Here is a 16,260-nt window from a genome sequence, read left to right on the forward strand (position 1 = left end):
TTTAATATAAGCAAAGGGGAGGATGGAGCAGACACCTGAATTGCATTTCATATATAAAAATATGTTTATTGGACTTTTGGTTGCCATAGAAGTACAACTTTGTACTAAGGGTGCATAGCTACATATATTGATCTTCCAAGAGGAACAAAGATCAGCATAACATTTGTACCCGTTAGTTATTTTGGAGGCAAATATGTTAGTCCCGAAAGGTAAAAGTGGTTGCTGCTTTCTGTCTCTGAAAACTGTGAGGATGCCTTTGTGTTCCAGAATGTGTTTGGTGCAGAACCGTCAGATTCCACCTCTCCATACAGAGGAAGTGTGATGAAGTAGAGACAGTGCTTGGCAAGCCACAAGCAAGAAACAGTCTCCTTATTTTTATGTTGTTGTTATTAGGTGCTGTCAGTCAACTTTTGACTCATAGTGACCATATGTGACAGAGTAGAACAGCCTATAGGGTTTTCTAGGCTGTAATCTTCACAAGAACACATCATGAAGTGTTTCTCCAGTGCAGCCACAGGACGGCTTTGAACTCTCAGTCTTTTGGTTAGCAGCCCAGTACTTAACCATTGTGCCACCAAGGTTCCTTCCTTATTTTTATAGACCCAACTAAAATGAAGACTGTAATAGAATAAACAAATTAAAAAATAAAAATATAACAAATAAATGCATAAAGGAATAAATAAAAATATAAGTGAAATTTCTAAAAGTAGGTCTTGGTGAGCCAAAAAACCCAAGTATTCAACAAATATTTAGAAGACAGAACATACTGAAAACTAAGATGCTAGCTTTAAGATTTTTAAAGACATCAATGACTCTTTTAAAATTGCTGTGTGTGTAACAGAAAAACTTGCAAATTGTCAAGAGCCTGAAGTTAACCACAGTCAGTGTTGGCTCTGGTTTCTCCATGACATCAGCAATCAGCTGAAATAAGATGTGAGAATTCCAGAACACGTTTGGGTCCCGACTCTCCCTCTGTGGGTTCCAGAAGTTTAGAGCAGCCGTCCCTGAGAGCTGCTTGCAGGCCTGTCCTGCATATCTGACACCCCTCCAAGGGGATCCTCCACTGCTCCCTACCTTGTTTACTCCCCAAGGGGGCAGGGAAATGAATAGTCAGGTGCAACCCAGCAGGGGGAGCGGGTGAGCTGGGCCAAGGGCAGCCCCAATATGCCCTTGGCTGTGGGTGTAGGGTAATTTGGGTGGAAGCAACGTGGAGGCTACCAAGACCCATTCCTGCGCCTAGTTGGTGGGGTGTGTGCAGAAAGGAGCGGGGATAAATAGGAGGTTCCCTCCTCCCCGCAGCACTCACGGAGCCGCCCGTCTGCGCTGGGTGTTTCCCTGCCCTGGAGCCAGGGTGCCAGCCTGAGGAGTAGTTTCGCTTCCTTCTGGCTCCGGGATTAGTTTCCAGGCACCCCACCGGGCACCCGAGGCTCGGGAAGGGGGCAAAGGAAGTGGGGGAGAGGCATCCAGGGGGCTGCCCAGCCCCGCAGAGCGGGGTTGATGGACCGGACCGTCGCGGGCAGCGGCGCCAGCTGCCTGCCACTGCTGCTGGCCCTCGCCCTGGGTAAGTGGCTTCGCCCGACACCTTAGACCCAAAAGTAAAGTCTGGGACTGGAGCGGTAGGAGAGGGCGAAACCTGAACCGCGCTGACGTCGGGACTCGAAGGTGCACCGGGTTGGCAGGGGCGGGTGGGAAAACTTCGGCGACTGAGCGAGCGCGGGTTTAGGATCCAGCAATTGGGCACCTGGGGCTGCACCTGCTGGAGGCTGTGGCTGGGCGCGTGGGGAGGCCAGAGCGCGGAAGGGATCCCGTGATCACGCCACTTCTGCAGCGCGCAAGTCGACAGCGGCGGACGAGTGCAGAGCAGAGTCCGGGAGCGCGGGACGCGACTGCCCCCAGACCGTGGGGGCGCGGGCCCCCGTGGGAGGGCAATTCCCTACAGAAAGCGCGTCTGCACTAAGAAGGATAGCCTGCGGAGGCTAGAGGGAAGGGAACTCCTTGATTTAGGATGCCGTCCGGGAGAACAGAACGAGATGGAAAACATATGCCTGGTGTGTGCGGTCAGTGTGTGCTCTAGAGAGGAGGGAACGACCGGTACAGAGGCTAGAGCTGGTCAGGAAAGTCCCTCTTGGGAATGGATTAATTTCTTGCAGGGGCATTTGGGAGGAACTGGGAGAGAAAAGAAGGCTCAACTTCTGAGACCCGAATCTCCAGTTGCTGAGAGGGAAGCAGAGGAAAGGGAAAAGAAATCTTCTTTTGAGCGCACTAGCAGTGAAATAAATGTGTTTTACTTGAAAGATATTTGTTCCTACCTTAAGGAGCGATTGCGCGAAGGAAACCATTTCAAGGGTTAAAGCTAGGTTGTCAGTTTAAGGACCAGTGGGTGGGGTCACAAGTGTGAGGCAAGAGCGATCAGAGGGAGGAGTAGTAGGATGCCTGGAATCCCCAGGAAGCTCCTGCCTCCTTGGGAGTCCGTGTTCTCTGTTAAGGAGCTGGGACTTCAGTTGCTGGGGAAGGTTTGTGTAGTTGGAAGTGGGCTCTGCTGGCTTCCAGTGTAGAAAGGTAGCCCCAAGGCATTTAAGTGGGAAGATCCCACCACTTGGGGCATTATCCTCTGCACTGTGGCCATTTTAAGGAGAGTGAAGGGAAGGGAAATCAGCTATGTTTTGTAGAGATAGCTGGGATGAGGAGCAGGGACATCTGGGCTTGGGGCATTAATGTGGGAGGAGAGTCTCCATAGCTCAAGTGTCTACAGGATATCAGCCCTGCCTTCAAGCCTGGGAAGTGGGTGGGCATCGCAAGTGAAAAAAGGATGGGAATTTGTCCTATAGAGAGAAAAGACGTGGGATTAAAATGAAAATTTTCATTATGACTGTGTCCTGGGAGTAAGAGAGATGGTTAAAAAGGTACTGTGAACTTGGTTGGAGGTGGATCAGACTTAAGACCAGGGCTATTGTGAAGGGACTGATTTAACAAAGTTGAAGAGGATGTAGTCAGTAACAATTTAGTGGTGCAGTGATGTGGAGCGTAAAGACTGAAGATGAGCACTGGGTCTGAGATTCACTTGGAAACAGTACTGTTGCTCTTGCCTGCCGTGGCTTGGATGTCACCGGCCTTCTCATCCTCCACCTTGTCTGGATGACCTAATGCTCAGGAAGTATTTACTGAGAGCCCTGGTGGTACAGTAGTTAAGAGCCCAGCTGCCAACTGGAAGGTAGGCAGTTCGAATCCACTAGCTGCTCCTTGGAAACTCTAAGGGGCAGTTCTACTCTGTCCTATAGGGTCGCTTGCCATGAGTCAGAACTGACTGGATGGTGATGGGCCTGCTATCGTCAGCAAGATGCTAGAGTATGTGGGGGTGGCAGTGGAAAAAGAGTTCAGAGATTTCTAAAACATGATTCTACCCTAGAAAAATCTGATGTTCTATTTGAACAAGACTAACAGATATAAAATAAGAAAAAAATTCATGAAACTAGAGAAGAAAGCCCTCAACAGTGAGCAGTAGAGTAGTGGGGAAGGCTGCCTGGAGGACAGTGATGCCTTAAAGCCTGGGGAAGATGTGGAAGAATAGAGAAGAGAGGAAGAAATAGACAAGGGGAAATAACATTTGGTAAAGGGTCGGTGATGGGAATGAAAATGCTTTATTTGATCAGCCTGCCAGAGAGAAGTGACAAGAGGCAGTCAGATTATGAAGAACCAAAAAGCCAGATCAAAGATGTTTGGACCCGAGCCCGTACGTAGTCAAATATACAACATCATAGGACTTAAATAAAGGAGTGATAAAGTAATGAGAGTCCCTTGATGATGGACTGCGATTGATGATTGAAGAAAATAAATCTGGCAGTGGGGTGCAGGGTGGGAAGGAGCAGGGGGGCTGGGGCCTGAGGACCTGATTGCTTCATACGTATAATCCAGGAATGAGCAAATTAGGGTCTAAATTAGGGTGATGTGCCGGCACATGGTTATTAATACTCACAATATATTATAAATTAACCAAAACTAAATTGTATAATTTATTTTGTAACTATATAATTTTAAATAATGTATTATGGGTCAATTAAAATTAATTTATATTATAGTAAATACAGATAATTAATGCTTACTATTAAGGATCTGTGAGTCAGAATCAACTCAATGGCAGTGGGTTTGGTTTTGCTTTTTAGTATTAAGGTTCCCTGGTGGCTCAACAGTTAAGAGTTTTATTGCTACCCAAAAGGCTGGCGGTTCAAACCCAGCCAGCAGTTACTTGGGAGAAGATTCGGCAATCTGCTCCCATAAAGATTACAGTCTAGAAAACCTTATGGGGCAGTTCTGTTCTGTCACATGGGATTGCTATGAGTTGAAATTGACTCAAAGGCTGTCAATGATAGGATAATATCCATATGCCTACGAGGAAGACCAGTCAATATGACTATTACTCAAATTTATACACCAACCACTAAGGCCAAAGATGAAGAAATAGAAGATTTTTATCAGCTGCTTCAGTCTGAAATTGATCGAACGTGCAATCAGTATGCATTGATAATTACTGGTGATTGGAATGCGAAAGTTGGAAACAAAGAAGAAGAATCAGTAGTTGGAAAACATGGCCTTGGTGATAGAAACAATGCCAGATATCGAATGATAGAATTTTGCAAGACCAACGACTTCTTCATGGCAAATACCTTCTTTCACCAACATAAACGGTGACTATACACATGGACCTCACCATATGAAACACGCAGGAATCAAATTGACTACATCTGTGGAAAGAGACAATGGAAAACTCAATATCATCAGTCAGAGCAAGGCCGGGGGTCGACTGTGGAACAAACCATCAATTGCGCAGATGCAAGTTCAAGCTGAAACTGAAGAAAATCAGAGCAAGTCCACGAGAGCCAAAATATGACCTTGAGTATATCCCACCTGAATTTAGAGACCATCTCAAGAATAGATTTGACCCACTGAACACTAGTGACCGAAGACCAGATGAGTTGTAGAATGACATCAAGGACATCATACACGAAGAAAGCAAGAGGTCATTGAAAAGACAGGAAAGAAAGGAAAGACCAAGATGGATGTCAGAGAAGACTCTGAAACTCGAGCAGCTAAAGCAAAAAGAAGAAAAGAAGAAGTAAAAGAGCTGAACAGAAGATTTCAAAGGGTGGCTCGAGAAGACAAAGTGTTATAATGACATGTGCAAAGAGCTGGAGATGGAAAACCAAAAGGAAAGAATATGCTTGGTGTTTCTCAAGCTGCAAGAACTGAGGAAAAAATTCAAGCCTCGAGTTGCAATAGTGAAGGATTGTATGGGGAAAATATTAAACCATGCAGGAAGCATCAAAAGAAGATGGAAGGAATACACAGAGTCATTATACCAAGAAGAATTAGTCGATATTCAGCCATTTCAAGAGGTAGCATAAGATCAGGAACCAATGGTACTAAGGGAAGAAGTCCAAGCTGCTCTGAAGGCATTGGCGAAAAACAAAGCTCCAGGAATTGATGGAACATCAGTTGAGCTGTTTTAACAAACAGATGCAGCGCTGGAGGTGCTCACTCATCTATGCCAAGAAATATGGAAGACAGTTTCCTGGCCAACTGACTGGAAGAGATCCATATTTATGCCTATTCCCAAGAAAAGTGATCCAACTGTATGCACAAATTATAGAACAATATCATTAATATCACATGCAAGCAAAATTTTGCTGAAGATCATTCAAAAAATGGCTGCAGCAATGTATCAACAAGGAACTTCCAGAAATTCTGGCTGGTTTCAGAAGAGGACATGGAACCAGGGATATCATTGCTGATGTCAGATGGATCCTCGCTGAAAGCAGAGAATACCAGAAGGATGTTTACCTGTGTTTTATTGACTATGCAAAGGCATTCAACTGTGTGGATCACAACAAATTACGGATAACATTGCAAAGAATGGGAATTCCAGAACACTTAATCCTGCTCATGAGGAACCTGTACTTAGACTAAGAGGCAGTCATTCAACAGAACAGGGGGATACTGTGTGGTTTAAAGCCAGGAAAGGTGTGTGTCAGGGTCGTATCCTTTCACAATACCTATTCAATCTGTATGCTGAGCAAATAGTCAGAGAAGCTGAACTACAAGAAGAAGAATGGGGCATCAGGATTGGAGGAAGGCTCATTAACAGCCTGTGTTATACAGATGACACAACCTTGTTCACTGGAAGTGAAGAGAACTTAAAGCACTTACTAATGAAGATCAAAGACCACAGCCTTCAGTATGGATTACACCTCAACATAAAGAAAACAAAAATCCTCACAACTGGACCAATAAGCAACATCATGATAAACGGAGAAAAGATCGAAGTTGTCAAAGATTTCATTTTACTTGGATCCACAATCAACACCCATGGAAGCAGCAGTCAAGAAATCAAACGACACACTGCATTGGGCAAACCTACTGCAAGGACCTCTTTAAAGTATTATAAAGAGAAGATGTCATCTTGAAGACTAAGGTGCACCTGACCCAAGCCACGGTATTTTCAGTGGCATCATATGCATGTAAAAGCTGGACAATGAATAAGAAAGACCGAAGAAGAATTGACACCTTTGAATTGTGGTGTTGGCGAAGAATATTGAATATACCACGGACTGCCAAAAGAACGAACAAATCTGTCTTGGAAGAAGTACAATCAGAATGCTCCTTAGAAGCAAGAATGGTGAGACTGCATCTTACATACTCTGGACATGTTGTCAGGATGGATCAGTCCCTGGAGAAGGACATCATGCTTGGCAAAGTATAGGGTCAGCGGAAAAGAGGAAGACCCTCAGTGAGATGGATTGACACAGTGGCTGCAACAATGGGCTGAAACATAACAATGATTATAAGGATGGCGCAGGACTGGGCAGTGTTCCGTTCTGTTGTGCATAGGGTCGCTATGAGTTGGAACTGACTCGACGGCACCTAACAACAACATACCAAATTGGTTTGTTTTTATTTTACTAAAAATATGTAAAGGCATTTTCAAAGGGTCAGTAGAAATCTTGAGCCACCAAACCCCTCCCATTTTTCAAAAAATGGTATTTTCCAAAAAAGGATTGAATTTCTCAACTGTATTCACTTATTTAACAACTTCAGCTGTTGACAGGAATCAAATTCCAGTCATTAAGAAGGAACTACAAAGAAGGGAGGCCTGACTACTGTGTTTCCAGCTTTGTAATTATGTGTAAGAAAAATTCCTTGAGAATTATTTGCATCTCTGAGCATTATGGGTTATGGGGTATAGACTTAGTTTGTATCTGGTTATGATTTTTGAAGCGATAAAGAAGTCTTCCTTGCCAAAGGAAGGGAACACCCTATAGTGACTTCATTCTTAGCCACGTTTACATTTGCTGGCATTTGAAAGGCATGCATGAAAACCTAAGCCTGGCTCCAGTAACTTTTACATTTTGTTAATTTTAATGAGGGCAGTTCCTGAGCTCCCAATGTTTTACTCCAAAAGTTAGTGTATATGTTGGGTAATTGGAATGTATGCCACAAAATATACTATTTAAACAATGATTGATGTTTGGTGATTAGGTTCCCAAGTCAATTCACAAAAGACTTTTTAATCCACAATGTACTTAGAGAATAGAACTAATAATAATAATTAAAGTCTATAATTAAGCATTGGAGTCCCTGGAAACAGTTAACACCCTTTGCTGTTAACCAAAAGGTTAGAGGTTCAAATCTACCCAGATGTGCCTTGGAAGAAAGATGTGGTGATGTACTTCCAAAAAATTAGCCTTTGAAAACCCTGTGGAGCACAGTTCTACTCTAATATACATGGGATAGCTGTGAGTCGAAGTTGATTTCACAGCAACTGGTTAATTAAATATCAGGTTAGCAGAAAATGCATTTGATTTCAATATATCTTTATGATAGTCTCCTCTTCTGCTTTGAGGGATAGATAGGAAGGAGGTAAATTGTCTTTCATTCATTCAACGGACATTTATTGATTATATATTATGAACACGGGTACTATATAATTATTGATGATTGAATATACCTTCCTACTTGGACCATTTATTCCTCAGATGGGGGTCACAAAGCAAGAGTCTCTTTATGGGGGATTGGAAATTGTGAGTTATGTCGCTTAGGTTGCAAGTCTAACACTCTCTGCTCTGGCAACCATAATACCATTCATTTATACAAGTTAAACACATTCTTAACTCACCCATTCTGTGACAAATGCAAAATGCTTCAAATGAAACAGTCCCGAACATTCTTTTGAGATGAGCATCTTTTCTTATTTACATGAAAAACCTAATGCACACACAAGATATGGATGTGCTAAATTTATACAACAATTTAATCATCATGTTGTTGGTTGCTGTCAAGTTGATTCTGACTCATGGAAACTCATCTGTGCAGAGTAGAACTACTCTGTGGCTTTTTTTTTTTTTTAATGATATTTTATTGAGTTTTTGGTGAAAGCTTACACAAGTTAGGTTCCCATTTGACAATTCCTACACAAATTGTTCAGTGACATTAGTTACATTTATCACAATGTGTCAACATTCTATTTAATTGTGTTCCATTTGTATTGTTTCCAGTACTATAGTTTCCCTGCCCCCTTATCTTCTTAGCTTTTTGTTCGAGTCGTTATTGACCTTTTGGCCTCATACTGATGGTTTTTAACTAGTGCACTGATGTTATGAGTAATATCTTTTATTTTGTGTGTCATTCTGTTATTTTGCTAAAAGGTGATTTCATAGGCTTTTTTTTTTTTTTTTTTTAAGTAAGAATTTGAGTTCTGCTCCACATTTTCCTCCCATTCTACACAGGACCATCTACTGTGACCCTGGTCAGAACAGTCAGTGGTGGTAGCTGGGCATCATCCAGCTCTTCTGGTCTCAGGGTAGGTGAGGTTGTGGTTCGTGTAGACTTTTTTCTTCTCTGAGCTTGTGGTTACCTTCTTATTGTTTTACTCCTGGCGAGTAGAGACGCCTGGTTGTGTCATAGATGGCCACTCACAAGCTTTTAAGACCCCAGGTGCTACTCACTTCATAGGATCCAGGTCATGATTTTTGTGAACTATGTTATGCCAACTGACTGAGTCATCCCATGAGACTACGTTCCTAAACTTTCAAACCCAGAAAATTAGTCTTGGATGCTGTTTGGTTATGTTTGTGGAGTATCTATCTCTATTTGTGTCTTCAATGAATATATGTGCCTGCACCCACATATTTGTATTTACACGTTTTTTTTTTATAGAGCCCTGGTGGCACAGTGGTTAAGAGCTATGGCTCCTAACCAAAATGTCGGCAGTTTGAATCCACCAGCTGCTTCTTGGAAACCCTGCGTGGCAGTTCTACTCTGTCCTATAGGGTCGCTATGAATTAGAGTCACCTCAATAGCAACAGGTTTGGATTTCTGGTTTATAGATACTTCTATCCGTTCTCACCTATGCATACATCTGTACCTACCCGTACACCAGTATGCCCATATCCATCCGTATGTGCTCAAATACTCATTTTACTTGGTTGTGCTGCACTCACTACATCGACATTTGGTGCCATTTATGCAGCAAAAAAAAAAAAAAGTCTCTACGATCTAAAGCATGCTCCCCCTGCCTCCCCACCAAAGAACATTGGTGTCTTTATATATATATCTATTCTTGTTGTCTTCTTATTAAAGAAGGATCATTCAATATTTGTCCTTATATGCTTATTTCACTTAGCATTATGCCCTTCAGATCCATTCATGTTATAACGTGCTTTGCAGACTCATCATTGCTCTTTATGGTTGCATAAAAGTATCCTATTGTATGTATATACCACAATTTGCTTACCTCTTCATCCCTTGATGGAAGTCCTGGTGGCGTAGTGGTTAAGAACTACAGCTGCTAACCAAAAGGTCGGCAGTTTGAATCCACCAGGCACTCCTCGGAAACCATATGGGACAGTTCTACTCTGTCCTATAGGATCACTATGAGTTGGAATTGACTCGATGGCACACAACGAAACAACAATATACATCCCTTGGTGGGCACTTCAGTTGCTTCCGTTTATTTGCTGTTGTGAATAAAACAGCAATGAACATAGTTGTGCATATGTCTGTTCATGTCATTATTTTTAGGTCTCTAGTGTCACTAAAAAAAAAATTTTTTTTTTTTTTTAGTGTCACTATGAGCTGGAATTGACTTGACAGCAAGGGTTTAGTTGTTTTGGTTTTTTATCGTTAGTAATATATACTACATACAATGTTGCAGTTTGTAATTTGCTGATATTATCATTCTCATACCAGCTCCTATAGATGAATAAATATTGGATTTATGAAGATACTGATAATAAAGGCAATAATAATGAAAACTAAGGAAAAAAAGGTGTTCGACTTATGTCAGAGCCGACTTCAAACAGAGTTTTTATCAGGAAACAGTGCTGAATTTTATCAAATGCTTTTCTGCATCAATTGATATGCTCGTATGGTTCTTTTGTTTTATTTATGTGGTGGATTACATTGATTGGTTTTCTAATGTTGAACCACCTCTTTAATCCTGGTGTAAATTCCAGTGGATCATGGTTTATGAAGTTTTTGATATGTTGCTGAAGTTTGTAGAAAACTTTTACATCTATGTTCATAAGGAATACTGGTCTGCAATTTTGTTTTTTTGTGAGGTCTTTGAATCCAGCACCTGGTCCTTGGAAACCGTATGGGGCAGTTCTACTCTGTTCTACAGGGTCTCTATGAGTCAGAATCCACTTGAGAGCAAGGAGTTTGGTTTAACGGGTTTTTGCCTTTTTTTTTAGATATCAGGGTTATGCCGGCTTCACAGAAAGAGTTCAGTAGTGTTCCTTCCACTTCTGTGTTTTTGAAGAGATTGGGTAGAATTGGCGTCAGCTCCTCTCTGAATGTTCCATAGAAATCTCCAGTGTAGCCCTCTGGTCATGGGCTTTTTATTTTTGCCATTTTTCTTTTTTCTTTTTTTAATGACATCTTCAATCTCTTCTTTTTGAATGGGTCTGTTTAAAATTTCTACCTCTGTTTGTGTTACTTTGGGTAGGTACTGTGTTTCTAGGAATTTGTCCATTTCATTTAGGTTTTCAGATTTGCTGGAGTACAATTTTTTGTAGTAATCAGTTAAGATCGTCTTTATCTCTGATGGATCAGTTGTTTTGTAGATTCTATTGCTTTTCTACTTTACGTTTTGTTTATTTCTACCTCTATCTCTATTATTTCCTTTTTTTCTGGTAGCTTTTGGCTTCTTTTACACTTTCTTTTCTATTTATTCTGTTATCAGTTTAAGGTAATGATTTTGGATCTTCTTTTTTAATGTAGGCATTTATTGCTATGACTTTTCCTCTGAGTACTGCTTTTGCCATGTCCCAAAGGTTTTGATGTGTTGAGTTTTCATTTTCATTTGATTCTGGGAATTTTTAAATTTCACTTTTGATTTTTTTCTATGGCCCAAAAGTTTTTTGTAGTATAGTATTTAGTTTCCATATATTTTTTCCCCTTATTTTTCCTGTTGTTCATTCCTAACTTTATATCATTATGGTCAGAGAAGATACTTTGTATGATTTCGATCTTCTGAAACTTTTTGAGACTTGTTTTGTGTTCTAACATATGGTCCGTTCTAGAAAATTATCTGTATGTGCTGGACAAGAATGTGTATTGTTCTGATACTGGGTGGAGTGTTCTATATATGTTCCCTAGGTCCAATTGGCTTGTGGTTTTATTTAAGTTCTCCATGTCCTTAGTGATCTTCTCTTTAGATGTTCTGTCTACAACTGAAAGTGGTGTATTAAAGTCCCCTACTATTATTGTGGAATTGTCTGTTTCTCCTTTCATATTAGTTGGTATTTTTTTTCATGTATTTTGGAGCATCACCCTTAGGTGCATATGTATTTATAACTGTTATGTCTTCTTGCTGAATTGACTCTTTTATTATTATGTAATGCCCTTTTTTTATCTCTTGTAATAGATCTTGATTTAAAGCCTATTTTATCTGAAATCAGTATGCCCACCCCTGCTCTTTTTTGTTATGGGTCGTATGGAATATTTTTCTCCATCCTTTTATTTCCCATTTGTGTCCTTATGTCTAAGGTGTGTTTCTTATAGACAGCAAAAGGATGGATCATGTTCCTTTTAACCATTTTGCCGCTCTCTGTCTTTTGCATGAGGCATTTAGACCACTTACATTTAAGGTTATTACTGAAGACAAAGTGTCTACCTCACTTATTTTGTTATCTGCTTTTTGAGTGTTTTGTAGCTTCTTTGCTTTTTATTCTGATTTCTCTGTTTTTGTATTTGGCTGCTTTTTGTGATCAGCCTTTTTGCTTTCTTCTTTTCTTCTGAATGTTTTTTCTTGGTAATGTCTTAACATTTATTACATAGCTTACATTTATAAACAATGGTTAACATATGAACAACAGTTAAAAAACAACCTTAACATAATAAATCTATCCCTGATATGCTCCTCCCTCCTCTGTTTCTGTTGGTGTATCTCCATTAACATCAATATATAACCTGTATTTGATAAGTTTACTTTGTGCTTATTTCTTACAAACTCAATGCTGTATTGTTTGAGGAATTTAATTATTGAGTTTATTTCTAAAACTATCATACACTTGATACTAATGATTAACCATGTTGTTGCATTTTTGGGGCCTCTCTCTCTTCCTCCCATTATTTACTTATTCATTTTCCCATGTACAGATATGAGTATTTATTTAATACTCTTGCCTTTCCATTTGGAGTACCCCTTTGAGTAATACTTGCAAAGCTGGGCAAATTCCCAGAGCTTTTGTTTGTTTGGGAGTGTCTTGATTTCTCATTTGATTTTGAATGACAACTTGGCTGGGTAAAGAATCCTTGGTTGGCAAGTGTTTTCGTCCAGTATTTTATATATGTTACACCATTGTCTTCTGCCCTCTAGAGTTTCTAGGAAGAAATCTGCACTGATTCTTATGAAAGACTGTTGATATGTTATATTGTGTTTTTTTCTTGTTGCTTTCAGGATTCTCTCCTTGTCTTTGGTTTTCAAGAACTTGATTAGGATATGGTGCAGTGTTGATCTTTTTGTGTCTCTTCTGATTGGTGGGGGAGGGCCGTGGGTTCCTGCAGTTTCCTGTATTTGCAAGCTTGATTTTCTGTTTAGGTCTGAGAAATTCTGATGATCTCTTAGAAAATCGTTTCTATGCCTTTATTGTTGTCATGGTGCTCTGGAATCCCAATAATTCTAATATTAGGTTTCTTAATTGAGTCACCTGTTTCCTTATGGGTTTGTTTGCTTTTCTCTGTTCTTTTCTCTTGTTTCTCTTGAGACTTGATAAATTCAGTTGTTTTGTCTTCTAGTTTATTCATTTATTCTATATTCTGTCTGTTTGACTCTACTGTTGAATGTTTCTCTTGTTTTTACTAATTCAGTTCCTTTATTCTTCAGTTCCAGTAATTCTTTTTGTTTTTGCCTTGTTTTTTTCAATTTCCTTATTGAGTCTCTCATTTTGTTCATTTGCTTCCAGATTTCTGCTAGTTTGTTTTCTGCATGATTTTTTCCTTTTTTGGACATATTTAGCACCACAGTCTGAAAATTATCAATTCTCTGGGTTAGTCTGGCCTCCATAGAAGAAATTTCCTCTTCTTCATGTTTTGCTTTTGATTGATCCTTCTTCTCTTAGGATTTTGTGTATTTTTACTTTTTTTTTTTTTGAACTTGGGCCACTTCATTATTTTTATTTATTTATTTTATTTTAAATTTTGTATTCTGGTTTTCCTGGGAAAATTTTCTGATTGGGTGCCTTGGTGGCACAGTGGCCAAGCACCTGACTGCCAACCAAAAGGCTGGGGTCTGCATCTACTAGCCACTCCATGGGAGAAAGATGGAGCAGCCCACCTCTGCAAAAACTCACAGCCCTGGGAAACACACAGAGAAGCTCCATTCCACCCCATGGGATCTCTATGAGTCAGAATCTACCCAGCAGCAGGGGCTTAGTATCTTCTCCTGAGAACCATAGAGGGCACTCTTATCCTTTGGTTTTGTTCAGTGCTGATTCAGGAGTTCTGGATGCTTGCTCTCTGAAATTCAATATACATGTGGCGGGGGGGGTGTTTCACTGGTTGCAGATGCTCACATGAGCAGTAGGGCTTGACTTTCCTGTGGTGAAAGTGGGGGGCTGTCTATGTCTTTTCCTCATGAACACTGCTGCACAGGCTCTCCCATAATGTCGTGCTGTGGGCAGGGAGCCAGCCATTTCCCTCTGTGTCACCCGTCAGTCTTAAGTATTCCCCTAGCTCTGCTGACCTTTCAGCTCCTCCTGGTCCTAGTGCCCATCCATCTCAGGCCTCAGCAAGATTCAACAGTACTCTCTCACAGTGGTGTGATCTCCCTTCATCCCCTCCCAATTTGTGCTGCCTTAAAAAATCAGGCTACAACTCTCTTCGATAAACTCCCTTTCTGTGTTCTCTGTTTGGGATATTGCCTGGCCCCATCCCAAGATGGCTGCATCAAGAGAGTGCTCCTGATTTTAGTGGGTAGGTTCTCCCTGCTTCTGTGCCATCCTTGCTCCTTCTGTCTTCCACTTTTGGACTCAACCTGACTCTCCAACACCTCAGCTGTCATCCAGAGTTCTGAGATTGCAATCTGTGCTTGCCGTTGTTCAGTGGGTTAGTTGCTGGGGGTGGGGAGGATGTAATTGGGAGCATCCACTCATTTCACCATCTTGCTCTGTTCTCCTTCTATGTAGGGTTTTCAAGGCTGTGACCTTTCAGAAGCAGATCACCATGCCTGTCTTCTGAGGAGCTTCTGGATAGGTTTGAACTGCCTACTTTTTGGTTAGTAGTCAAACACTTAACCATTTAAGCCACCCAAGGGAAGCATTTAATCTTCATCACCAGATCAGTTTCCTAGGTTTTTATCCTTCCTTAATTAAAAAAACCTAAGACTTTCCCAAAATGCTTTGTACTTCATCTTTAATGTCTTTAAATTTGCTAACAATGATTTATTTTTTTGTTAAACACACAGCTCCTTTTAAGATGACAGCTGTGCCTGGTTTTGCTGTGTAGGCTGACCTGGTAGAACTAGATTTGCTCATAAAATTTAGGAGTTGACTACTACCATCAACCAAACAATCTATACAAAAGCATGACTTTGTTGTACTAGGTAGGCTGGGGGAAAGTACAATCTTTACCACTGTAAGAGATTTAATTTTTTTTTATTATTTTAAAATATTTTATTTTAGTGTGTTTATTGCTAAATAATACATGTCTAATATTAGGCACGTTAAAGTGTGTCTAATACTGATGTCTTACACAGAGGTCTAATCATGTGTTAAGCATTAAGAAGAATTGTCCAAGTATAAGACAGTGTCTTTCCAAAAAGTTTGCAATATAGTGAATAAAAAAATTCACCACAAACTAAACATTGTGCAATAATAGTTCCAAACTTAGCAAAGTTTAAATTACATGCTGTTGCTAGGTGCTGTTGAGTTAGTTCTGACTCATAGTGACTCCACATACAACAGAATGAAACACTGCCCCGGCCGGAGCCATCCTCACAATTTACTGTTATGCTTGAGCCCATTGTTGCAGCCCCTTTGTCAATCCATCTTGTTGAAGGTCTTCCTCTTTTTCATTTACCCTTTACTAACCATAATATCCTCCTCCAGGGGCTGATCCTTCCTGATAACATGTCTAAAGTACGTGAGACATAGTTGCACCATCCTTGCTTCTAAGGAGCATTCTGGTTGTGCTTCTTCCAAGACAGATTTGTTTGTTTTTTGGCAGTCCGTGGTATAGTTAATATTCTTCACCAACACCACAATTCAAAGGCGTCAGTTCTTCTTCGGCCTTCCTTATTCATTGTCCAGGTTTCGCATGCATATGAGGCAACTGAAAACACCATGGCTTGGGTCAGGCACACCTTAGTCTTCAAGATGAAATCTTTGCTTTGCTTTTCAATACTTTAAAGAGATCTTCTGCAGCCGATTTGCCCAATGCAATGAGTCTTTTGATTTCTTGACTGCTTCCATGGATATTGATTGTGGATACAAGGAAAATGAAATCCTTGACAACTTCAAGGTTTTTTCCATTTATCATCGTGTTGCTTATTAGTCCAGTTATGAGGATTTTTGTTTTCTTTATTTTGAGGTGTAATCCATACTGAAGACTTTGGCTTTTGATCTTCATCAGTAAGTGCTTCAAGTCCTCTTCACTTTCAGCAAGCAAGGTTTGTTGTCTGCATAACACAGGCTGTTAATGAGTCTTCCTCCAACCCCGATGTCCCATTCTTCTTCATATAATACAGTCCAGCCTCTTGGGTTATTTGAT

At 40.6% G+C, this 16,260-nt stretch overlaps 1 protein-coding gene across 4 annotated transcripts in view; it reads left to right on the forward strand.

Annotated features, from left to right (window-relative positions):
* Positions 1–1,155: 1,155 nt before the first annotated feature.
* BTC (betacellulin) overlaps positions 1,156–16,260 on the forward strand; it is a 58,558-nt gene continuing 43,453 nt past the window's right edge. For 3 of the 4 annotated variants that reach the window (XM_049887095.1, XM_049887094.1, XM_049887098.1), the window contains exon 1: positions 1,156–1,561. In XM_049887095.1, coding sequence (XP_049743052.1) covers positions 1,498–1,561 — 64 coding nt within the window. In that variant the 5' untranslated portion in view covers positions 1,156–1,497. Of the gene's footprint in view, positions 1,562–1,777; positions 2,049–16,260 lie in introns of those variants that run through there. The other variant, XM_049887097.1, reaches the window with a different exon arrangement.

The sequence above is a fragment of the Elephas maximus genome, chromosome 5, assembly GCF_024166365.1.
Source record: "Elephas maximus indicus isolate mEleMax1 chromosome 5, mEleMax1 primary haplotype, whole genome shotgun sequence".
In the NCBI taxonomy this organism is placed as follows: domain Eukaryota; kingdom Metazoa; phylum Chordata; class Mammalia; order Proboscidea; family Elephantidae; genus Elephas; species Elephas maximus.